Source organism: Myxocyprinus asiaticus, chromosome 18 (assembly GCF_019703515.2).
Source record: "Myxocyprinus asiaticus isolate MX2 ecotype Aquarium Trade chromosome 18, UBuf_Myxa_2, whole genome shotgun sequence".
Lineage (NCBI taxonomy): Eukaryota > Metazoa > Chordata > Actinopteri > Cypriniformes > Catostomidae > Myxocyprinus > Myxocyprinus asiaticus.
Window position 1 is genome coordinate 43,837,508 of NC_059361.1, and position 26,023 is coordinate 43,863,530.

Here is a 26,023-nt window from a genome sequence, read left to right on the forward strand (position 1 = left end):
GATAGCTCACTGTCTGTTCGTGTAGCCGTCCACCCAGTTTACTAGTGTCTGGCTAACGCTTTGCCATTCTGTGATCTAAACTGCCTAAACAAGCTTCTATGCTGCAACTGATCGCCGTCTGTTTCCCCCTCGTCAGTGACACTTATTTAATAACTAGCAAGTATCTGCCATCACAATTAAGAGCATTGAATTGACACCTGTGTTTTGACTCTATGACATATGAATAATGTAGAGCACTTGGAATTGTCCGCCGCCCACGTTATATCCTTCACTCTACAAGGAAATTCCACTTGGTTTACTGCTCATCTACCACCGCCATTCCCACTATTTGGACTTTTAAGTATTTTTTGCAAGATTCGTACATTATCCTCAGATTGTACATACCTTCGCACTTTGAATTACTTAGTCAAGGATGACTACTACTCCAGTTCTGCAAAACATACAGGTGCCTTAAGGCCTTTTCACACCAAAGGCGACGCAAATATGAGAGGCGTATCACAGGTGAATGGCTTTCATGGCTTTCCCATAGAAAGTGAAGCGAATGTTCGCCGTTTGCACATTCACGCCTATTAAAAAATTGCCGCTAATCGACAAGCAATTTTACCCCAGTATGGTAGGTGGCTCAACACACCTTTGAGCTGGTCTGCCCTCCGCCCATTACCGGCTGGGAAGAAGAAATAACCATTTGACAAGTTTGCAAAACAAACAAGAAAAACAAATGATTCTCTAGCGAGCAGATCAAAAAAATTTAAATGCATCTATCTACAAGCTGCAGCAGCGATGATGAGTGTGTTGTTGTTTTGGTCAACCAGAAAGAAAACTTTTGAGACACTTCACAAACTATTTCAGTTCACCTTCTGGACAAATTGACTGACAGCATTGTCATGAATACACAGTCTGAGTTATCATTTGGAACAATATTAATTATATGCCACTGCCACGCATACTGCATATACTTGTGTTAAGTGCATTTGTTTAAAATCACCACGTAATACACACTCATAATGACGTATTGACCCATGACCCATTATCAGATACTTTATTACTGCTAACATCTATTAAAAATAGCACAGCAATAACGATTTTGTTTTTGGTATTCAAAGGCACACAGAGTGCACTGCAAGTCACAGAATTAGTATTAATATTTGGCAAAGAAAAACACTTATGATCCGTAAAGTTGTTTATTAAAAAAGTGATAGAGAGGCAAAGATGCCGCGATATATGTGTATATATATATATATATATATATATATATATATATATATATATATATATATATATATATATACATATATATTATATTAAAGATATAAGAGAACTCATGTAAGATTAAATGCAAAAGCAAAACAATGCAGCTGGAATAAATTACAAAGATAATCCACGTAAGATCAGATCATTTTTAAATGGGATGCAAAACAGTGATGCAGCATTATCATTTACAGTACATGTTAAGAGAACCCATATGTGAAAAATATCTTTCAGTTTTTAAGACATTTAAAGCAAATGAAATCTTCAGCGTTTAATGTCGGTGGTGAACAGCTTTCTGTGCTTTAGCGCCACCAGTTGCTCTGGTTCCAGTAACTGCAACAGCTTCTGACACATGATCTAAAGCTTATATATTATTTGTATATATTATTATATATTAAAATCGACATACTCACCATGAAAAAAAAGGTTTGCTTTGTCGGCGCACAATTCGGCGCAAATGTTTGCTCCAGGTGAGAATGGCATGTTAAGAATCTATTGTTTCATTTCAAAATGTTGATTGCAGCGAGAAATCGCGCCAAACAATTGTCTTTGGTGTGCAAAGGCCTTTACATCCAAATTTTGCTTTTTAAACTGCCGTTCTCTGACTGACAAAGCTTCGGTCCTCAATGGCATAATTAACTCTAGAAATCTTGATATGTTATTGCTAACTGAAACCTGGAAAATTTCAACTGAATTGTCTCCGTGTGGATACAAACACTTGTCAGAACTTCAGAGAAGGGGTTAGGGGCTTGCTGTTGTCTGTCGCAAGGACATGAGCATTGCCATGACTGAGTTTCACACTGTTACATCTTTAGAATATTTGGCTTTCAAGGTTGTTTGTCAAAGTTCCTTGGCTGAAATATTGATTTATCGACCATCTAAATCTCAGTCTGATTTTAGTCTGAACTCAGTGAACTGCTCACCCTTGCATGTGATATGTCTTCTCATGTTCTTCTGCTTGGCGACTTTAATATTCATGTTGACACGGATTCTGCTAATTCAATCGAACTCATGCCTGTGCTTGATTGTTTTAATTTGATACAACATGTTAACTTTTCTACTCATACTCATGGCCAAATACTTGATCTAATTTGCACCACTGGTCTCAGTAATGTCTTTAGCACTGGCTCACATACTGTATTGGCATCTCTGATCACAAACCATTTATTTTTTCTTTCCCTTCTCATGTGCAATCCAAGAAAACCACTACATCTTATCGCAACCTTAAAGCTGTTGATCCTGTATCATTCTCTGCCTCCACTGATGCCTTCACAATCTCTGACTAGCACTTTCCTGTCCATTTGAGATTCTAAGTATTACTCTGCCATTTCTTATGCTCTTGATGAACACACTCCCATTAAAACTTGGATGGTACACTCCTCTCACTCGTTACAGACCTATTTCCAATCTTCCTTTTATCTCAAAGCTCCTAGAAACAGTTGTTGCTTCTTAGTTAAAATTTAATCTGGTTGCCAATTATTTGTATGCTCTTTTACAATCTGGTTTCCTTCCATACCACTAAGACCCCTATTTACTAAAGGTTTCCATATCTAAAAACATGTGCAAACTTGATAGCACGCTATAAAAGGTCAGAGCTGACTAACGTAGTCTTAGTCAAAAATAGCACATCTTGGCAATTTTTGCGTGTTTCCCCTACATGAATATGCAATTTAGAGGCGTGTCTCCAAATGCGCATAATAAAGGGCGGTCTAGATGCAAATTAATCAAATTGCACCCGCAAAGTCATTTATCAAGCCTGAAAGTCATTTCAGAATCGGAAACTACAAGAGCAAATTAATAGGAATGAATGGCAGGTATTAATCTGATTTAAAAAGGAGATTTTGAGAACAGATAATAAATAGAATGCCCTTTATTGACACACATTAATGTGAAATTAAATTAATATTCGTGAAAAAACAATTATTTTTAAACTCGATATCATAACTGATGATATCATAAGCCTACTAATAATTTATGCCCAAATTATGTCGTAATTTAATGTTTTAAACATAGTTTTTAAATGCCAAAATATTCCGAAATATTTTAAGTAGCAGTTGATTCCAGTAGGCAGACCGATATGCACCTGTATGCCGAACAGTTTTCATCTTGATCCAGTGAAACTAGCGGGGAGTGCAAAATCTGTACCGATTTTTTTAGTAAATCACCTGCAAAACAACCACGACGCGCACACGCAATTTAATAGATTGCACAAGCAAATTAACACCAGTTATTTGAGAACTTAGTAAAACGGGGCCTAAGACTGCTCTGCTAAGGGTCACCAATCTACTGACTCTGGGACCCTTACTATATTGATTTTGCTTGATCTCAGTTCAGTTCTGCCTTCTGTCATAATTCACTCCTCTCCCGACCTGACATTGGTGTTACAGATGCAGCTCTCACTCTTGGTTTCCTCCTACCTCACTGACAGACAATACTACATTTCTATTCAAAATTAAAAATCCCCCATAGCCCCCCTTACCCAAGGTGTTCCTCAGTGCTCTGTACTCGGACCACTTCTCTTCACAATCTAAATGGTTCCCCTTGGTCACATTATTTGTCATCATGGCCTCGATTATCACTGTCAAGGCCGTTTCTAGGCATAGGCGAACTAGGCGGTCACTTAGAGCCATACCACCAACCATACCACCCCCCCCCACCAATAGGGTTCTCGCTTAGAGTGCCAGAATGGTCTGAAACGGCCCTGATCTCTGTTATGCAGATTACACACATATTTATACAGTTTTTCAGCCTGATAAGACACTGTACTTTAACCGCCTGGATAAAAAACTGGTTGAACTGCAACTTTCTTAAATACTATTAAGAATCTTGACATCATACTCGATTTTTCCCTCACTTTTGAAGCCCACATTATCTCCTCACAAAAACTTTCATTTTGTGCTCTGATGCAAAGCATGTCTTCACCCAGACAGATGCTGAAACATTAGTCCACAACTTTATAACCTCTTGTCTTTTTTACTGTAATGCTCTTTTCACTAATTTACCTACTAAATCTATTGCTAGCTTACAGTATATCCAAAATACAGCTGCTAGAGTTCTTACTTACTCCATATGGTCTGCACACATCACTCCCATCCTGTTCAATTTACACTGGTACACTCAAGTACACTGATACTCATCCCTTACATTCTTATATGTACACTACTAGACTAGACTACTTTCGGTCCCCAGATTTTGAATCTTCTCTATGGGTGGTAAGTATTTCAGTCTAGTAGCACCTAAACTTTGGAACTTACTTCCAATCAACCTCCACAACATCACTTCTATTTTCAATCTCAATGAAAGATCTACAATTTTCTACAACATTTCAAGTCCACCTCAAGCCATTGATTGGTTTTTCTTCCATGGACTTATGATTTTCTTGTAAAGTGACCTTGAGCTCTTGGAAAGGTGCTATATAAATTAAACATAGTATTATTATTAGGCTATAACAACATAAATAAAAAGGGCATCTTTCAGGGGGGCCTGGGTAGCTCAGCGAGTATTGACGCTGACTACTACCCCTGGAGTCAAGAGTTCAAATCCAGGGCGTGCTGAGTGACTCCAGCCAGGTCTCCTAAGCAACCAAATTGGCCCGTTTGCCAGGAGTAGAGTCTCCTGGGGTAACCTCACTATAATGTGGTTTGCTCTCAGTGGGGCACATGGTGAGTTGTGCGTGGATGCCACGGAGAATAGCATGAGCCTCCACACGCGCTATGTCTCTGTGGTTACGCGCTCAACAAGCCATGTGATAAGATGCGCAGATTGACGTCTCAGACGCAGAGGAACTGAGATTCGTCCTCAGCCACCCAGATTGAGGCGAGTCACCATGCCACCATAAGGACTTAGAGAGCAAAAAACTTTTCATCTTTTCATCTTTGCATCTTTCATGCAATACTTGTAGAATAGTGAGCATTTAAACTTACATGTTATACATGCTTAATAAATACACTTATTCACTTAGATCAGTGGTTCTCAACCTTTTTTTGATGAACACCACACCTACTTCATTCCCTTAGCAAGCTCGAACTTCAGGAGCTTTGCGCTCGCGCTGCTCTGTCCATTGAGCTGTATCCATCTACAGTGCCATACAGGTGCATTAACCGTGTATTTGACACTGCTAACCAGATACTTCAGATGCGTCGCTAGACTTCAAAATCAGATGAACCGCGGTACAAATGCATACCAACCCGTATAATTGAGAACCAACTGATATACACCAAGTGTAAAATAAATGTTTTAATGCAAAGAGGAACTTGACGATAGATTTTATTATTATGACTGATAAACGCCCCCATTTGTAAGCTAAAGGTCTCAGCACCCCTGGCATTCTTTGAACACCCCCGTTGAGAACCCCTGACTTAGATTAATCAAAAACATAAAATGCCCTAATTCATGATTTATGTCACTATGCAGTAAAAATACATTATTACAGTGAGATTAAAAGGAGGGGTGATGTAATTTTGCTACAGTCCACTTTGTGTTTATATTCATAATGTCTGGACTCACTTGTGTTGTCACTTTCCTTGACATTAATGTCTATACAATGGTGATAATTCAAGTGCTGTCCCAACTTACCTTGATACCTATAGTCATTTGCAAAAACACTTGTCAGCTTTTTATTCACAGCAAATATTATATAATAAAGCCTAATTAAACAATACTGAACCCTATGCACATATGTTTCTAATGTTGACAACTCTATCCGTAGCTCTAACATTAAACATTGACAAATAAATGCTTCATATGTATCTACAATTTTTATAGGTTACTAATGTTGAATAAGTTTAATTAAGTATTTGTAACATGTGCGGTAATTTTGTTCATTATTTGGCATGTACTACATGAAAGTTACCCTATTTATGCATGTTGATATAATCACATTTCAAGGATAATGCATTTGTAAATTATTGATTAGCCATTAATGAACCCATTTAATAAACCCTTAACAAAGGAAATATTAGTGTTCCCTTATTTATATTGTTATTCTGGGGGCATGAGATTAAAAAGGTCTGTTTTATCTGACCTGACTAGATTTACCGATGCTTGAAGACAGAAGGACAAGTGTTCTGCATTTTAGGCATTTTAGGTACAGTGTAAAAAATTTTTTTCGTATAAGTTAAAATGTTTCAGGCAGTGAAAGCACCATGCTCTACCAGTTGAGATACATTCACAGAGTAAAATAACCTCTCAAAGATATTGGGCCTTATTCATGAAGTTCGAGCAGAACAAATTTCTGTGCAAATTGTCCATAAAACCATTTTTACATAATGTGTTGCACTTGATTGGATGCAACAATTTACATTTGGTTTTGGAATGGTTTTATGAGCAAATAACACAAATATGTTGTGCCAGCCTGATCTCACATAAAAATCGGCAAGTGTGTGCCAATTATTCTTTAGCCGAAATCGGTATATGTTGACTGAATTTTAAAACACTGCCCCCAGAGGCTAAAGCGGTAAGTGTTTCAGAGCATATAAACAAGTATGACATCCATTTATATCCAGGAGAGGTCGGCAGAAGCCGGTTGTAAAAAGAATAGTTTTTAGCTGAACAGGGAGCAAAACAGTGAAATGCTTATTTTATTTAATCTACCCCCCAACCAAAATCCAAATCTAATCCTAACCATTAGTAGAGACAAAATGCAATTTTAGGGATCAAAACGCAACCTCCTTATCATGCTCGTGATTGTTTATACAAATGTGATTACTTCCTAATTTGAATGGGGATTGAATTGTGTTCTCCCATGCAACTGACGCAACACGCTAACAGTCGTGCCATGAGGGAAAGTAATTGTTGTTGAGCCGTTCCAAATATGTCCGATGGGAGATAAGGCATGTCAATGAGTTGGCATACTGTTGCTGATCCTAGGGTACAGAAACTTTCGGAAACAGAATGCCGACTTCCCATGTGATCATGTTGGTTGTGCATGGGTTTCATGAATGATTCCCATTGTCCGTATTAATTCATGCATTAATGAATAGCATGATGAAATTTATCAAGTTTAAAAAGGCAGTGTGGTAGATCATAGTGACATCATGAATCCCAGCTGTTCAAATTTCTCTCTCTCTCTCTCTCTCTCTCTCTCTCTCTCTCTCTCTCTCTCTCTCAGGTCTTCCAGAAAGTTTCTTCATCTGTGACTGTGAGCTGTGAGCTCCCTGAGCCTGGTCTTGAGGAGTGAGGTAAAAAAAAAAAAAAAAAAAACTGTATCTGTATTATTCACTGATGTAACCCCTCCAACAGCACAAAACACCACAGACAGGAAATGACCACACCATATCAGTCAAAATCATGATATTATAGAAAGCAAAAAACTTATAATTACCTAACTACTCTGAAGATGATAAATATATTTAAACGTACACATGGGACCTGTTCTTCAATTTTTGAAATACAGAAAACAGTGGGAAAACACCATTTCTTATTGTTTGGTTGTTCATTGTAAATGTTTATCTTTTGATAGCCTATCAACTATAGAGTACAACAGTGCCCATCCACTTTTTCAAACATCTTGGTTTCAGTAGTATTTTCCCCATTCATTTTCACCATATGGATTTAATAAAATCTTCATCTCTTCATTAAAGAGTTGTAAGCCATGAACTAAAACCAAACTTTGATTTAGGGCAAAAAACATTCTTTGAAAATCAGACAAAAAGACAAAGGTGCAAGATTGTGTTCTTAATTACTTTCATAAGGGAATGAACTACAATCCCATGAAGCATTGCAAATTATGTAATCATAATAAAACAATGGAAAAATTTAAAACTATTGATTTAAAGTTGTTGATTATAATATTATTGCAGACTATGTAGATATTTGCAATTAGATATGTAGTTAGAAAGTGTCATTCACAGTGCATCATTGGAGTGGGCAGTCGCTGCAGAGCTCTTTTGGCACACTTTGTTCGCTGCAATTCTATGATTGGTGGAGCGTTTCTCTTCAGGATCATGGGTAGTGTAGTTCTTCACCAGGAATTCCGCTATTAAAAATGATTTCCTATTGATAAAAATGCAGACTGATGGCTTCAACAGGAGCATATACCATCAATCAACAACCTTGGAGCTTATGGTAGGTCTGTCTTTAAAGCTTTACAAGTTATCATTAAAAAATAATTGGCCTATGGAAAAATTGAAAGGGATTTTTACTTCTGGAACCAGACTGTTGCACTCTATTGAAATGCTGTGATAACAAAATACATTGTTATTTTTTTTTGTTGTGTATTGATATTTTTTATTTTTATAATTGATTTTTGCAAATGTCTAGACAACCCATTTTCCATAACGTTTACAAATATGGCAGTAATATGATTGAGTATATCACACTGTACGTGAGTTCAGTCTTGTAGTGAGGTTGACGCTTCCTAAAGTGCTGAAAATTTTTTCACACTTTACACCTGACTTAAAGTGTCATAAATTCACTTTGAAGCTATTGGCCCCGGCTGGCCAGTTGATAGCCCTGGCTCACACTGGCCCGATAGTTGAAAAGCGGCTAATGCAGGAGTGATGGCTTCTGAAAGTCTGGTTGAAGCAGAATCTATCTTTGTGTGTACACAAATTACATCTCACTGGACCGTCTGCATATCAGCACACCACTCCTGGGTTGCACTTGGAGCTATATGGGAGTAGGAGTCTGGTGGAATACTGCTGAATCTTAAAAGGGCTTTTAGTGACCAAAGACTTCCATGTTCACTGCGGCCCAACCAAGCATGATCTAGAGTGCTGTGTATTCTATAACAACAACAAAAAACCTTGTGTCACATGCACTGAGAGTTTAATATTACATTGGAAACAACAAAGTAGTGTAAAAAAAAAAAAAAAAAAAAAAAAAAACAATTAAATGGATAGTTATGTCTTTAAAATCTAATTGGATGAGCCATATTCAGAGCTTCTGTAAAATAGCCAATATAATAGCCAAGGAATTTTCCGGGTTCAGTACAAGTTAGGCTAAATCATCAGCATTCGTGACAATGTTGATAACCACAAATTTAATTTAGACTAATCCCTCCCTTTATTTAACCCTTTCGCATGTACGATTAATCCAGTGTGGTTACACTAAACTGGGCTCAGAGGCGTACAATCAAACCGGTATGATTACAGTATGCTGGGCTCAGAGGCGTATGATCAGACTGGTGTTATCTGCATTCGTGCTGCTGTTTACCAGCAAAAGAGGGACTGAAGTGGTTGTCATAATGAACCAGCTGCTCAATTAGTCTTTTAACATCACAATATCTTTATTTTCATATGTTACAAACATTCAAAAAAATCACTAAATAAAAGTTTAAAGCCGTTACTGTCGGAGCACACTGTTTTTATACAGTGCCGTGGCCATGTTTTCTGACGTCAAATAAAGAATATACAAACTAGTCAGTCCAATCGAGCCTTCTCCCATTCAGTCTGTCACTCATTCTAACCACTTCCAGTGCTGGGAAAGTGGAAGGGCTATGTTTTTAAAACCTTCTATGCTTATATTACAAACTCAGAGTCCCATGCTGCATTGCAGTGTAAATAATATGGCGGCACACATAGCTGGCATAGCCACAAAAACGATGATTTAAACAGCTTTACATCTCAAAAAATACACAAGTTTTAACAGAAGAATTTATGTATTTTTTGTTTTTATTTTTAATTATAAGCTTCATATTTCTGCCTTTTAATCCTCAAAAAATAGCGTATAGTGTCATGAAAAGCAAACTTAATTTTGTGGTGTTTCAGACACTTTCGGCTCACGTGTCGACTCGCATGCTCTTTAGGACTCTTACCCCAGTACTTTGCATGGCAAGTGCAACGCTCTATCAGTTGAGCCGATACAAGCTCAAACAAGCTTGTAAATGTAGTTGAATATGTAATGCAAACATTAAAATGCATCGCCTTAAAAATCATGCACTATAGTAAAAGTGTTGTACATGTCATAAGATAGCATTGTGTAAGGAACATGGCAAAAAGTAGGTGTTTATTGCAAGTGTTTTCCTCGTGATGTGTGAAAGTGAATAAAAGTCATTGTTGTTTCACCAGGAAACTGTGCAACGAGTAAAATTTTGCAAAATTGTAGTAATAGTAACGAGATTCTATGAGACCAGGTTGCATATTAATGTCATGTAACAGTTCTCTAACTTTCTTTCAAGGAGGAAGCAGGAGCCAGATAAACAATTCAACGTGAGTCTTTATTCTTGATACTTTTCAGTATTCAACCACATTAATGCTTTTCAGCACAGCCTATCACACACAGCCAGGTTTGTGTGTCGCTCTCTCTCCCCTCCGGCAGTTCGGACTGCCCTTTTATCCCTCCCAGCTCTCACTGCAAACTCAAACATCTGTTAGAGAAAATTTTCCACAGGTGTCAATCCTTGCAGTTCTTTCTCTCTCTAACTAGTCTCCCTCAGTGAGAGTTTGCGACTAATATACAGCATGGGGCACTCCTCCCCCTCCACCATCTGGGACAGTAACACTCCCAACCCCCAATCTGATGTGTCTGTCTGCAATAAAAAAGGGAGAGAGAAAAGTCAGGAGAGTGCAATAACGGCCCACCGTAAAGTGCAGCTTTCACCTTCATGAATACCTTCTGACACGGCTCCATCCACTGGACCGGATCTGGTGCCCCCTTTTTATTCAGATCAGTCAGCGGGCTGGTGACAGTCAAATAATTAGGCACAAACCTACAATAATAGCCAGCCAGCCAGCCCCAGGAACTGTCTCACCTGATTTTTGATCTTCGGTCTCAGGCAGGCTGCAATCACTGCAGTTTTATCAAATTGGGGCCACACCTGCCTGTGACCCAAGTGGAAGCCCAGATACTGTACTTCCATCTGCCCAATTGTGTACTTCTTTGGGTTTGCTGTGAGTCTCACTCATCTCAACGACCTCAGGACAGCCCTCAGATGCTCAAGGTGCCACTGCCAATCATTACTGTAAATAATGATATCATCCAGATAGGCACTGGCGTAAGCAGTATGCGGTCTGAGGATTCTGTCCATGAGCCTCTTGAACATAGCCGGGGCCCTGAACAAACCAAATGGAAGCATCACGAATGGGTGTAATCCGAATGGTGTGGAAAATGCCGTCTTTTCACGGGACATGGGAGTTAAGGGGATCTGCCAATATCCCTTCATTAAATCCAGTGTCGAATAAAAGTGAGCCGAGCCTGCTGCCAGCAGCCACCGCCGGCAGGAGTCACGGAGCTGTTGGGCAAATGCAAATGGGTGACCGAGCTCACCAAGCATCAGCGAGTGGAAGCGCAGGTGGTGCTGCTCTGTGCTGCGGTTGACCATTGCAAGATGGCACATTTCAAGTCCTGATACCCCAGGAGGTTGGCGACGGGTAGTTGTTGGGCTGCCAGTTGCACTTCTCCTGACAGGAGCGGCTGCAGGCGGACCACCCATTGGGACTCTGACCATCCCGCTGCTTCCACCGCATGCTCAAATAGCTCCACAAACACCTCCGGGTCATTCTCTGACCCCAATTTGGCAAGCGTGAAGTGGGACATGGTGGGGGAGGCAGCCGAGGTCACACCAGTGGAAGCCCCCTAGGGTATCAAGCTCCGTAGCACCTGCCGGTCCTCTGCTTGAGCTTGAAGGATGACCTGGAATCACTACTCCTCTTCCTGGAGCAGCTCAAGCAGAGCTTGATGTTGCATTTGGTGGATGCTGGCGAGGGAGAAGGGTGAGGACTCCATGATGGCGTAACTTCCTCCAAATCCTGGGTTACGGCACCACTGTGACATTTCTCTAACTTTTTTCAAGGAGGAAACTGGAGCTGGATAAACAATTCAACAGTTCAATTTTTGATACTTTTCAGTGTTCAACTACGCTAATGCTTTTCAGCACAGCCGATCACACACACAGCCAGGTTTGTGTGTCGCTCTATCTCCCCTCCAGTGGTTCAGACTGCCCTTTTATCCCCTAGAGATAATTTTCCACAGGTGTCAATCCTTACCATTTTTCCTCTATCGGTCTCGCTCTCCACAGATGTCGCTCGGCCACACCCACATCACCACAGGTCACTTCACCTTAACCATGGTAAAATAAATAACTGTATTACAAAGTTACACAACAGTTCTATAAAAATAAGTTATTATTGAGTAAATTACATTTTAGACACAGTTTGGCCAGTTATTTTGTCTAGTTTTGCCTCGCTTACTAAGTCTTTGTCAGAAGTTCTGGTGAAGGTTTACCCTTAAAAATCCTGTCCTGTCAAATCTAATGTCCATTTAGCATGTTCCATCCTCTCTCTCTCTTTCTTTCTCTCTCTCTCTCACTCTCTCAAGCTAATCTGCATAATGAGGATTAGATTTTAATGTCATGCCGCCCTTCCCATAATGCTCTGTGCTCTTGTCCCCATTGTGTTTAAGTGGAGCACAGGATCAGGGCTGGCCGCGCTCCAGCCTCATGAAACTTTCTCCGTCACCAGGAAAACTGAGACGGTGCTGTCCGAGATGACAAGGACAAATTAGCTTTCAATGAAGTGCTTCAAGTGCTTTTTTTTTCTCAGCGGCCATTGGTACAGCTGTGGATTAGCTGCCCTTTAAAGGTGCCTAAAGATAAACATGCACGACGAAGCTCTGCAGAACTCCCCATAGGAATGAATAGGAGATTGCCTTGAATGGCGTGTTTTTTTTCTGCAAAATATTCTCATAAACGGAATGGATAATATTACGTGGGCTGGAATGAAGAGTGACATTGTAATGCATATTTATCTGACATTGTTTTGTAAAATAAATTGTTAAATAGCATAGTAATTGATTAAAAACTGTGCAGACTGTTAATCAGGATTATCACAGTCACTTGAATAGGGAAAAGCATAATTTGATAGTGATTACACACCTGATAACATTAATGTAAGTGAAAAGAACGGCTTATAACACCTCATAACACACTCATTTGATGCTGTGAACTCTTTATTTATTTTATTTATCACATTTATTAGACCTGACTCAATACCTAATTTAATTAATGTTATTAGCTTAAATTTACCTTGGAGCAAATATAGGTGTCCTCGCTGATGTCATACATGTTCATATGGGTATGAGGAATGACTTTAATCCATAGAATGCGCTTCTCAATATTTATTTAAAGATTGTTTTTAAAATAAATAAAAAACACTGCATGTATCCTCTCTAGGTACCTTGTGTCACTATTACAAGTGACCCGGCAATTTCGATCAATTTCAGATTAAAACTACTCAAACACACATTACTTCCATAGGCTCTCATTGTAAAAAGGCAAACGCTTGTAAGATAAATCATGGCAGGGCAACAGTTGCTAAGACAGGATTGGCCAAAAAATGCTTTTAAGGCAGGGCTTAGCGAAGGGTCAGTTGAAGCTAACAAAACCAATGAAGTGGCGCCAACAAAGACAAACTTTTTATTTCTTTGGAAATATAGGTAAATCAAACGCAACAAGCACAGGAAAGTCTATGTAAGGCGCTGTATTTCAGACATTTGTTTCTAACTTTAACCACATGTCCTTTAACCATATGTCCAGCCATCCCAATGTCGGTAAACCCGAACACTCAAAAAACTATTGACAGGCTGAGAACATTTATATATGGCTTGATTTTAAGAAATGAGTTGAAACTTACAAAAAAAGCACACTCAAATACACTGATGCCTCCAAGCAATTTTATCAGTTGTTTTTGTTTGAAAAAAAACTTTAGTTAACGTACATAAACAGAGGCACACTATGAAGTGTGTTGTTGTTGTAGAAAGTAGGGCCCATGGGCTGCCTGGATACCTCAATGCACATGGCAAAAGTCCAGACACCAGTGAGGTGACAAAAGGACACAGAAACTGCTGATGTAGGACAAAACAGCCAAATCCCTGGGAGGAGAGCGTCATCACACTCAGAAACACACACACAGCCATGCTCGTGTCGGGGTGTTGCGAGCACGACATTGCCCAGAGGGAGTGCGAGGTGAGGCGTGACTGGCGGGTGAGAGTTTTCTCACTCTAAGCTGGTCAGATTTGCTGATGGAGTGTTGTCTGGTAACGACAATGCCAAAAACCCCACTCCTCGTGGACACACATTTCCTCATTTCTGCAACACTCAGACCTGCAGCGTAACGGCTCGTGTAATTTCGGGCACTTGTGCTCTGAGAAACTATGAAATCAACCCATATCTGTATCTGATGCATGGGATGGTAGTGATTACAGGGAGTGCATTTTGGTCATTGGGACTACTCGAGTTCTCAGGGTGGGATGGGGTGGGGGGCGATATAGTGAGTTTTAATTGTTGGTCAGTGTACATATGTGTTAGACAGGCATCTTGTGTCTCACTGCTTGCTTTTGATACTTTTCAGCATCTCTCAACATAAACCATCCTGGTGTCAAAGAATCACATTAGTCTACTATACCTAACGTTTTGCAAAATAATTTTTACGTTGCTCGTTGTATGTATCGGGGCAGTTTCCTGGTGAAATCAACACTAGAGGTGCGACAACAACAATGACTTTTATTCACTTTCACACAAATCCAGTGCTTAAAGTGAGCCGGTATGCACCAGCAACGACGACAAAATTATGTCACAGTACTGCCAGCAACTCTTGCATACTGGCAGGTTTTCTGTGATGGCGGTACTGTCACCCAGACGGAGAAACGCTCATGAGTTTCAACGAGATCTTTGTATTTAGTAAGCATTTATCATATGTAAGTTAAAATGCTCGCTATTTGGCAAGTATTGCATGAAAATAGCCCCTTTTATGTTATAACTGCATATTAATGGTTTATAATGCATTTGTAAAGGATTTATTAGTCATTAACAAACCCTTTATAAATCCTTAACAAAGGGACCATTAATGTAAAGTGGTACCGAAAAAGCTGTTACAAAAATCACACAATTATGATTGATCATTGCTGTCTCATTCGAGTACTCATGCCCATCCCTATTAGTTGAAGTGATGTATGAACTGAAATCCCGTCCACCTTGATACTGGTCAAGGGTCACTCTGTGTTAAATCCAGCAGGACGGGGCAACCCAGACTTAATGTGTCCTCCGATCATCCAGCCACCTGCTCCAGGCAAAGGGAAACTAGAGATGGATGCTAATGGTCTATATTTAGCCATGCAGGCAACAGACACTGTATTTGGGCTTTAAGGTTAAACATATGGATATCTATGTGCAGTCAGGCCAGAGTACAGTACGATATATTGAGTAATGTCTTTACCATGAGTCAAGTTCAGTTTTCTCTCCCCAGATCAGGCAATGAGTTGCCAGTACAATATTATTGCTTGAGCTTAGCGTCATTTCAACTGTGTGTGTGTGTTGTGTGGCATTGCTTTTAGTTCATTTTCTAAAGCTAACTGGACTCAATAGAGATTCAAATGTATAATGGATTTTCTTTGGAAAAGCAAAGGACTGTTGTCTAAAATTGACTACTGTTTCTAAAATTGTACACTGTACCTTACCAGGGTTTTTTTTTTTTTTTTTTTTTACAGTAACATACTGGCAACACTGTTGCCAGCTAGTTACTGTGAAGGCCTGGTTAAGTAAGCTACTTCAATGGCTGTTTACAGTTATTTACTGATTACTGTAATTGGTGGCTGAAGTATATTACTGTAAAAATTATTCAGTTGTACAGTAACTATCTGTAATGATCACATACAGTAAAAAAAAAAAAAAAAAATTGTTACTGTAATATATAACCATATTTGAATTGTTAATTTATTTAGGGAAAATATTCATTCATACAAATACATTTACATTTAAAAATATATTTTATTGGTACATTGCAAATGTTTCATATATTGTACATACTGTATATATTCTTCCATATATATAGTAAAATAGTAATAGTTACAAAAATGAACAAATTAAAAACATATGAATTCATGTAATCACTCATTAAACACAGTGAATACACATTTAACTTTACAGTTAACCATATGTTACACTAAATATAACAGTACATTAAAATAATGTAAACATTCCAGCAGCATTGCAAACTGTAACTCCAATAATAAAAATGAATTGTTACATCAATAATAAACAGCCATTAAAAATACAGCGTATGAACTCATCTAATAACACATTAGACATTTATAAAATACATTTCAGGTAACTTACCCAATACATTCAGCATAAAAAACACAATATAAACCTATTTAAGAAACATATTAGGTAACATGACCATTCTACTCAATATAATAACACAATATAAACATTCCAGCAGCATTTAAATAGAATTTACAGAGTATAAGTCTAGTACTAACTACAAATACTTCCACATAGTACTAGTGGTCAATCAATCAATTAATCAATAACAATGTATATAAACAACAATCAACCAGAAAGATAAAAAGGTGAAGTACCAAGGTAATTAACATGGATAATTTGATCTATTGCCTTTTTACCTTGCTATTTTGGTACTTCACCATGCCATTCACTTCAGAAGTGCAGTGTATCAGTCATTATAGGGCCAGGATTAGGAAACCACTGAAAATAATAATAATAATAATAATAATAATAATAATAATAATAATAATGATAATAATAATGATGATGTTACCCAAAGGACAATCTAAATACAACCTGAAGCACCTAACGTAATCACTTAGCACCCTCATATTGCCGATAGTCTTCTATATCTGGCTAAACACACTTCAGTCACATACTTATACAAGTATGAATACAATAACTTAAGACAAAGTTTTGTTAATATTTCCATAAACAGATTTTTGCCTTTAAAGGAATAGTTCATCCAATGAAAATTCTGTCATTACTGTATGTACTTTAGCCTAATGTTCCTCTAATCGACTAAAGACGTAGCCTAATAACGTAGACGGAAAGCAAGAAAAGAAAGCATCCTTTGTGAACAGCCCCAAAATAAACTTTAATGGCATCATTTCAATAACCTTCGAGTTTTCGTATTTCTCTAGAAAAAATAAATAAATAAATCGTATTACTGCTTGTACAGTACTTAATTTGATGTTTTCCACTCAGATTCCATTGGACTCTGCTCCAATGCAGCGTCGGGGCTTCTACCTGAGGTAAACTTCGCCTCCATCCATCGGGGGTGGAGGGAGGCCGAGAGAGAGACAGAGTCAAGATTACAGTTCATTATCCTTACCAAATATACAGTTTATCTTACTACCAATACCAAAAGTTAGAATTTCGAATATTATAGAGGCAAGTTTTATCGTTTAATTTACCTGCAGTTGTGTCATCCATTAAAAAGTGAGTGTAACACCAAGCGCTGACAGCACATTTTCCTCTAGAAATGCTCTGAGATCAAACAGTCTGCCTATGTCTGTGTTAATGCAAATAATTACCGGGACTTTGAATTAAAAAAAAAAGTATGAACACAGAAAGACGTACATCTCTCAGGAAAATATGGTGTGCGATTCCCTCTGATATACATCTGCAGTCATTTGCTGTATTTAGTTACAGTTTGGTACTGTATTAATTAGTAAAAAAGTAATTTACTGTTAGTAATGAGTGATGCCACAGAAATGACCCATGATGCAATGCATATTACAGTTAAATACTGTATGATTATATTATAATAATTTACTGCTCATTTTACAGTTATTTACCCTATAAACTACAGTAAGGGTTAACAGTGTATATACAGTAGCTCTGTATGTAACAGTGTCATTTTAGGCTGAAGCCATTAGGCCTGTTTCACAATGCATGCGAAAGCTACACATATTTTTTTCAGCACCAATATTAACAAGTCAGAGTAATCACATTGGCCATCTAAGCAGCATGGTGCTGCGTACCAGGAGCGTCCCAGACACGGCAATGAGATTCGAGACGTGGCAATTAGATTAGTTTCGGCACTGAGCCTATTTTTCTAAGCTGAAAATTCAGTTCAAATGCACTATAAACATATTTATCAACAACACTGTTTGCAATATTGGCTTTTATGGAGCAGCACAAAATAATGAAGTGAACTACTCATGTATTGTTTGAAAAAAAGTATTCTGTCGGGCTTGATGCAAGTTCCACATGCAGTGAAAGACACACAAACACTTCACACTACACTTCAGAGTTTGTGTTCCCTTTTATTTAGATTAATCATTATATGGAGATAAATGTGATCTGCCACCTCGTGTAAATGAAATTTCACAAACAGGGTTGCCAACCATCCTGTATAATATAGAATCATCCCGTTTTTAACCCTTAAATTCATGGGTGTTTGACCAAACATTATTACATACCTCAGGTCTTTAGCAACCCAGCACTTATATATCTATCAAAAATTAGTTTTGTAATAATAGTCAATGGCCAACTCCTAACCATTTTATAATTTATGGCCATTATTAAAGGAAATATTACATATAGTAACACAGAAATCTTTCTATCTATCTATCTATCTATTATAAAAATAATAATACACATAATTAAAATGCATTACATTATATTGGCACACAAGTTAAGGATTAAAAAAAAAAACGTGTCTTTAGAATGCAGTATGTTTATTTCCATATTATTGAATATAAGCCTATCTTTGGCCTACAGTTCACAGCAATCCATTTTGCAACTGAATTCCTCAATCAGTCTGAGATATACTAAAAGGGCTTGTCTAAGGACCCGTCAATATACACCTGCATCAGATGGATGATTTTGGAGCATCTCGGTTGCATCGCTTCATAAACATACCTTTTTTAGGTTGCTGTGTCAAATTAAATGACGTTTGAATCTTAGAAAAACACATCTTGAGATCCCTGCGTTCAGATTTGTGCTCCATCAAGCTGTGTTTGAACGCAAGAACATGTTCTCATCTTGTGTTGTCTGCTCTCAATAAGTGTGGTTTATTCTCTGTATAAGCTGTGTGAGTTTCGCTTACTGCCCCCTGGAGAAAACAGATTGGAATCGAAGCTTGAATTGCCCAGATACAATAAATATTCCTTATTATGGTCCGAGGACATGATTAATTGCGTAATTTTTTTTTTTTTAACGAATTATTTATTGTATCATTAATTGCATGAATTAACGCGTTAAATCGACAGCCCTAATATATATATATATATAAAAACACTTTACATTAAGATTACATTTGTTAACATTAGTTAACACATAAGTTACCAAGCACTAACAATGAACAACACTTTTACTGCATTTATAAATCTTTGTTAATGTTTATTTCAACATATAATAATACGTTTTTAAATTCAAATGTTGTATTAGTTAATGCACTATGAACTATCATGAACTAACAATGAATAATTGTATTTTTATTAACTAACATTAGCAAAGATGAATAAATTCTGTAAAAAAAAAAAAATATATATATATATTGTTAATTGTTTTTCATAATATCTAATGTGTTAATTAATGTTAACGGATGGAACCTGATTTGAAAGTCTTACCATATATATTTATTTCAAACTTTTTAACCCCAAACTTTAATTTTATTTAATTTCCATTCTTGTCTTATATACAGTATGTATAAATGTAATTTTATTTCATTTATTTCCTTTTTACTTGTATTTAAAGTTACAAGTAACTTTACATTCTTTTGGGGTCAGATGATTTTTTTTTTATGTTTATTCATTTGTTCAGTTGTGGTATTTGAAATGAAAATACATAATATAACATTGAAGTGATGCCACTAATGTGAGATTTAGTCAATAGCATGTGGGTGTAATTTTACTTTGTTAATTATTTATGATTATCCTGTTATAGTTCATTATTATTCTGTTATAGGGGTCTCAGTATAGGGGTCTTCTTTCAAGTATGAAAATATCACACTCAGCACAAATTAAAGAACAGACCTGTGTGTGCGTGTGTGCGTGTGAGTGTGTGTGCATGCTTGCGTGTCTGTGTGTGTGTAGTTAACTTGAACTCATTGGTCTTTGTAAAGTGTAGTTCTACTATACATTCGTACATTTTTGTATATTTGAATAGACACTAATATTTTCAGTATCAACGTACTGACGGCCTCTACTTAAAGATTTCTTCATTCATAGAAAGCAAATGTTTAGGAATCCTTTGAGGCTCATAGAATATTGAATTTATGAAATTTATCTGTTGATTGTATTGTACTATAATATTACTGTATAATATAACTGTATGTAATAAATTAGATTAATATGTTTTTTACCATTGCATCTCATTTAATGCAATTTTTAAATATTTGTGTGCCTTCAAGTTTCTGTTGTTCATATTTAAAAGCGTTTTAGATACTGTCAATACGTTGATTTTGTATGTTTTAGTGTTTATCCAAATGTATGAGTACATTTTACTTGTGAATACCTATAGTACTAGTACAAAAGCCTGTGGTAGTGACAAGTTCAATGATTTCATACGTTTATGATGCAGTGTGGCATGCATGCACAGTATGTTACTATTTTTGAAAATCATTTATATGTATTTATATGATGTATCAAATCTGTGTGCAGTTCACTGTTTCATATCTGTATGTTGGGCTGTGCGTCGCTGCATTAGTGACAAACAGTACACTGGGCAGTTCATTTTTAATTCTTTTTTATGTGTTATGGGTTAAAAAAAAAAAAAAAAAAAAAACTTTGCCCCCTCTCATGCTTGTACGTTTGGTCTTTCTTAAACATGCTGATCAGCAAAATTTAGTTAAATGTATTCAAGAAAAGTTTAATCTCCGTTTCCTCCAGCACTGCCTGAGGTCGGCCATCCTACACCCGCTCTTCCTCTGTCATTTGCTTGTTATTATTCTTCTGTGTGTCTAATTAAAGCAGCTTCTCCTATGAGCTATTGTACCGGCGGTGGCTAGCATAGTATTTGCTGTTGTGTGCGGTATTCTCACGTGCCACATTAGTTTGGGTAATGATTGTGCTCTTTTTAAGGTCACGAGTATTTCCTGGAAAAGGTGGAAATGTGAGGTCATTATAGAGTGCTGCACAACTCGTCTGTCTGCAGGGTAACAGGCCACAATTACAGCTGATTTGTAGAGAAATGTTTATTAAGATATAATATTTCTCAAAAAACAATTTCTATTAGATGAAAAATAAAATAGAACTAAATAAACAGAAAAACTTTTATTATAGAAATTGCATGACTTCTTAAGATTTTATGTAGTAAAAGGCCTGAAAATTGCAATTTTTAAATTCTCTCCCAATCCTGTGGGAATTCTGTTGAATACCAAACAAATAATCAACAGTTGATAAGCTTAATCAATCAAATTCTAAACAGCAATTAATCAAATCTCAATTAATGGGTAGTGCTTTACAATAAGGTTGTAAGCTATTTATTAAAGGATTGATTCACCCAAAAATGAAAATTCTCTCATCATGTACTCACCCTCATGCCATCCCAAATGTGTATGACACACACACACAAAGATTTTTAGAAGAATATCTCAGCTCTGTTGGTCCATACAATGCAAGTAAATGGTGGCCAGAACTTTGACTCCAGTGGTTAAATTTATATCTTCAGAAGCAATATGATAGGTGTGGGTGAGAAACCTCCACTTTCTTCTTCGTTTTTGGAGATTCATATTCTTTGTGCATATCGCCACCTACTGGGCAGGGAGGAGCATTTATAGAAAAAAAAAAGGGCTTAAATATTGATCTGTTTCTCACCCACACCATCATATTTCTTCTGAAGATATAGATTAAACCACTGGAGTCATATGGATTACTGTTATGTTTCCTTTATGTGCTTTTTGGACCTCCAAAGTTCTGGCCACCATTCACTTGCATTATATGGACCTACAGAGCTGAGAAATTCTTCGAAAAATCTTCATTTGTGTTCAGCAGAAGAAACAAAGTCAAACACATCTGGGATGGAGTGAGAGTGATTAAACGATGAGAGAATTTTCATTTTTGGGTGAACTGTCCCTTTAACATGTGTAATCCAAGTAAGGTGCACCCACTAACTTTTGTCTTTGAGTCATCTTGGACTTATGTTTACATGCACTAATTTACATCAGTCCGATTGCAGATTCCAAATGTACTGTTTATATGTCTCTTAAACTTTGCAATCCGATACAAATATTTGTTTACATGTGCATTACATGTATTCCGAACCAAACTTCTGCGCATGTGAAGAGCGTCAGTCATTGAATTCTGAAGAAGCAGAGAAAGGCTGAGAAAGTGAGAATGGCACTAAAGTCTGTAATTGGCGTTTTTGCTTTGTTGAGATATCTAAAAAATATGCCTGAAAAGCTTTCTTCTTATGTTACCCACTCTACTCTGCAAACGAAGAATTAGAAGCAGCATGTAATACCCTTTGTGACTTAACCGTGTATTAGCCTCATGCCCATTCCTCTTCCAGTATAACCATAGACATCTCTGGATGCGAGTACGAAGTAAAGACAGGTGGGTGAGAGTTGTCCTTAAAGGAGTTTTCAGATGTGGAATGGAAACAAAATAATAGGGCTTTAAGCAACAGCTGCAGATGGGACGCTACACCAAAAAAATCACTAAGCAATAATGATAGCGGAACTGAGCATATAATCAACCAAGAAAAAAAGTTAGGCTATTTGAAACAGCAAGAGAAAGGATGCTTGCAGTGTTAAATAACTGACAGAAGAAGAGTTTTACTCTTGTATGATATAAATAGCCTATGTCTAAAACCTAGATATTATTATTAATGGGCTACTGATATTTTTTAGTTTTTTTATTCAAAGCCTATAACCGCGTGTGTAATTTAACATACGTTTTGAGGAGGATGTTTAGGCTATTTACTGTGTTTACTTTGCATCATCTCTTGCAAAACATATTCTATCATTTACTTTCCTAATCTGTCTCATACGATCGACTGTCACTATGGCAAAGAAAAACTGCTTTAGAAATTATGGTTTCGACGTCAGGAAGTGAGTGAAGTCGCGTACACACAATTGAACACAGAACACCATAACCGCAACTGATGCTTAAAGTCCCCATAAAGCAACTGCTTTATGTGATGTCATGAAAGAACATTTGTGCCCTGCAGAATATTCAGTGCGAGCCCGCATACCCTCAATAATGCATTTTGTCATTGCTTTGTATAAATTAGGTTCACGCGAAGAGTATCATGTATAAACATACGCACCATATCTCTGCGCATGAGCACAAGGTATTTTGAATATGATTGAGAAAGTATTTGGATTCAAACGTTTACATGGCTAATAATTGTATTTTATTCAGATTACTTTAGGTCTACACCACACCCTTCAATTGGATGGAAATTTCATTTGGATTCAGCTCAATCGGATCATTTTTGTGTTTACATGAAGGCTTTTCAATCCAATTGAGCTATCGGTTGGATTCTAATCGGATTATTTGGTTGCATGTAAACGTGGCCAGTGACACCTAGTGGCGTGGATTCAGCATCATTTAAAATCAATAGTTTTCAGTTTCAGATGTCATTGTAGAAATGTAGCATTCACAGTCAGTCATGATTACTTTAATCAATGAGTGAAAGTGTCAAATAACAGGATGGATGCTGAGATTAAACGAGTAGTATTCGGCTGGTCATGTGATTCTAACATGTAGAATAAAACAGCTTTTATAAGGTTACTGATATGACTGGAGTCTTCATTTTAATGTGACTGTTCATGTTTTCCTAGATATATTGCAAACTTACAATTCATGTCTTTAGGAGGTAAACTTTTTTAATGAGAAAAACCTTTAAAATTAATTTCCTTACCTAACACTGATAAGCATTAACCAAGATTAATAAATGCTGTTAAAAAATATTGGTCATTGTTTGTTCATGATACCTAATGCATTTGTTATCAAATATAACCTTATTGTAAAGTGTTACCAATTAATGATTAACACTCCTAATAATGCAGTCAGAATTTGATACTTGTTATGCATCAATCGTTGATTACCATTTATTGAGTACTGAGATAAAAAACTACAATGCCAGAGTTCTTATCTTTGGCCTGCAGCAACGAAAACACGAGCTGTCTGCGTTCACATTAACAAGTAACTATTATTCCATTACAAGAGCTGCAGCATTATCCAGCAGTGAGTTGCTTAAATGCTCAGGAGCACAGAATGTGATGAAACCAGCCTTGTGCTTCAAACCAGCATTCAAGAATCTTCTGGAAAGATCAGAACTTTTCAATGCTTGGAATGGATTTCTAGTGCTGCATAGTGCATACTGCACATTAGCTATCCATGGATGCAATATTAATCATATATGCATTTAGAGTGAAAAAGTAATTTGCTCACATTATTAAAATACTGATCATGTGATGCTATCATTACTGTAACCAAAAACAATAGGTTGTTCACATATTGTGGAAAAAATATGCTGCTGTTGTGAATCGACAAAACAGAGAGACATTTTCTGTTCAAAATGACATTTCATAAGTTTCCATGATTAAAGTGGGGCGCAGCTGAGAAAACCAGCACATTTTTCAGAATGAATTCATTTTGACACCAGCTTGTTTGCACTATGATTAATATGTAAAATGCATTTAATGAAATTATGACTAAGGAGAACATACAGGAGTGTGTTGTTATTAAATTTAGTACCATCTGTTGTACCTAACGAGGGAGGCAGACAGAGACAGAGGTGGAGAGAGAGAGAGAGAGAGAGACTGTGTTCGGAATGGAATAGACTATTATGACTTACTGAAAACAGAGAAGTGTACAATGTATGCGTATATGCAACAAACCTCATGACTTCATCACATAGCATGCAAGTTGCGTCCAGTTATCATCTATTACCTTTGTAATTCAATTTTGTGTAAAAGTTCTGAACTTTTTGCAGTCTGATCAAATAGTCAATATAGAGAAAATGAAAATATTAGTATACCATTACAAACACAGCCACAGACTCATATTCACTTAATACTGGTATTCCTACTCCATGTGTGTATTGTGCTAACAGATACCCTGAACTGCAGAAATATATTCATTCATGCAGCGTGAATGCAGTGCACAGGGCTGTCAGGCCTCATAAATGACTCCCATCTAGTGTCTTATGCTTAAGTGCACCTTACTTACAGCCCACATTTAATGTTTCCTGCGCTAACATATCTATTTTTAATAACTACCAACAGGTAATGGCCCTCAGATCACAGTCCTTATTGCACAGTGAGCCATATGTGAGCATATAATGCTTAAAGTTTAGATTTAAGGACTGTTACTGGATACGTTTGCGAACAGTGTGTATGCATTTTTATACCATACAAGTATAAACTATATAATTTATAAATACAGTTATTACTGTATCAGATACCAAAGTCATTCCACATTGAATATTAGAATTTCAGTGTTTTAATAAAGCAGTATTTGCTTTATTAAAAGGCTCTTACTGGGCCACTCCAAAAGGTGGATTTTTTTTTTTTTTTTTTTTTTTTTTTTTTTTTGAAGCCATTCTGTAGTGGATTTACTTTGATGTTTAGGGTCATTGACCTGCTGCATCACCCAACTTCTACTGAACTTCAGCTGGTGCACAGCAACCCTGACATTATCCTGTAGGATAACTTGATAATGTTGGGAATTAATTTTTGCCCTTGATGATGGCAAGTGATCCAGTCCCCAAAGCAGCAAAGCAGCCCCAAATCATGATGCTCCCTCCACCATACTTCACCGTTGGGATGATGTTTTCATCTTGGCATGCGGTGCCCTTTTTACACCATACGTAGTGCTGAGTGTTCTTCCCAAACAATTCAACCTTAGTTTCATCAGTCCACAAAACATTTCTCAGTAGCGTTGTGAAGTCAAGGTGGTCTTCGGCAAACTTCAGGCACGCAGCAGTGTTCGTGGTGTACTGCCAAGGACACAATGCCTGTTTAATGCTTTATGTATAGTTGACTCATGAACAGAGATGTTAACCAGTTCCAATGATTCCTTCAAGTCTTTAGCTGTCATTCTAGGGCACTTTGTTACCTCATTGAGCATTCTGCGGTGTGCCCTTTGAGTCATCTTG

General features: G+C 37.2%; 1 protein-coding gene across 2 annotated transcripts in view; it reads left to right on the top strand.

Annotated features, from left to right (window-relative positions):
• The window catches only part of LOC127456318 (transcription factor Maf-like), a 197,684-nt gene that overhangs the window by 10,995 nt on the left and 160,666 nt on the right, over positions 1–26,023 (top strand). For both annotated transcript variants that reach the window (XM_051724756.1, XM_051724757.1), the window contains exon 2: positions 7,358–7,427. In XM_051724756.1, coding sequence (XP_051580716.1) covers positions 7,358–7,385 — 28 coding nt within the window. In that variant the 3' untranslated portion in view covers positions 7,386–7,427. The remainder of the gene's footprint in view (positions 1–7,357; positions 7,428–26,023) is intronic.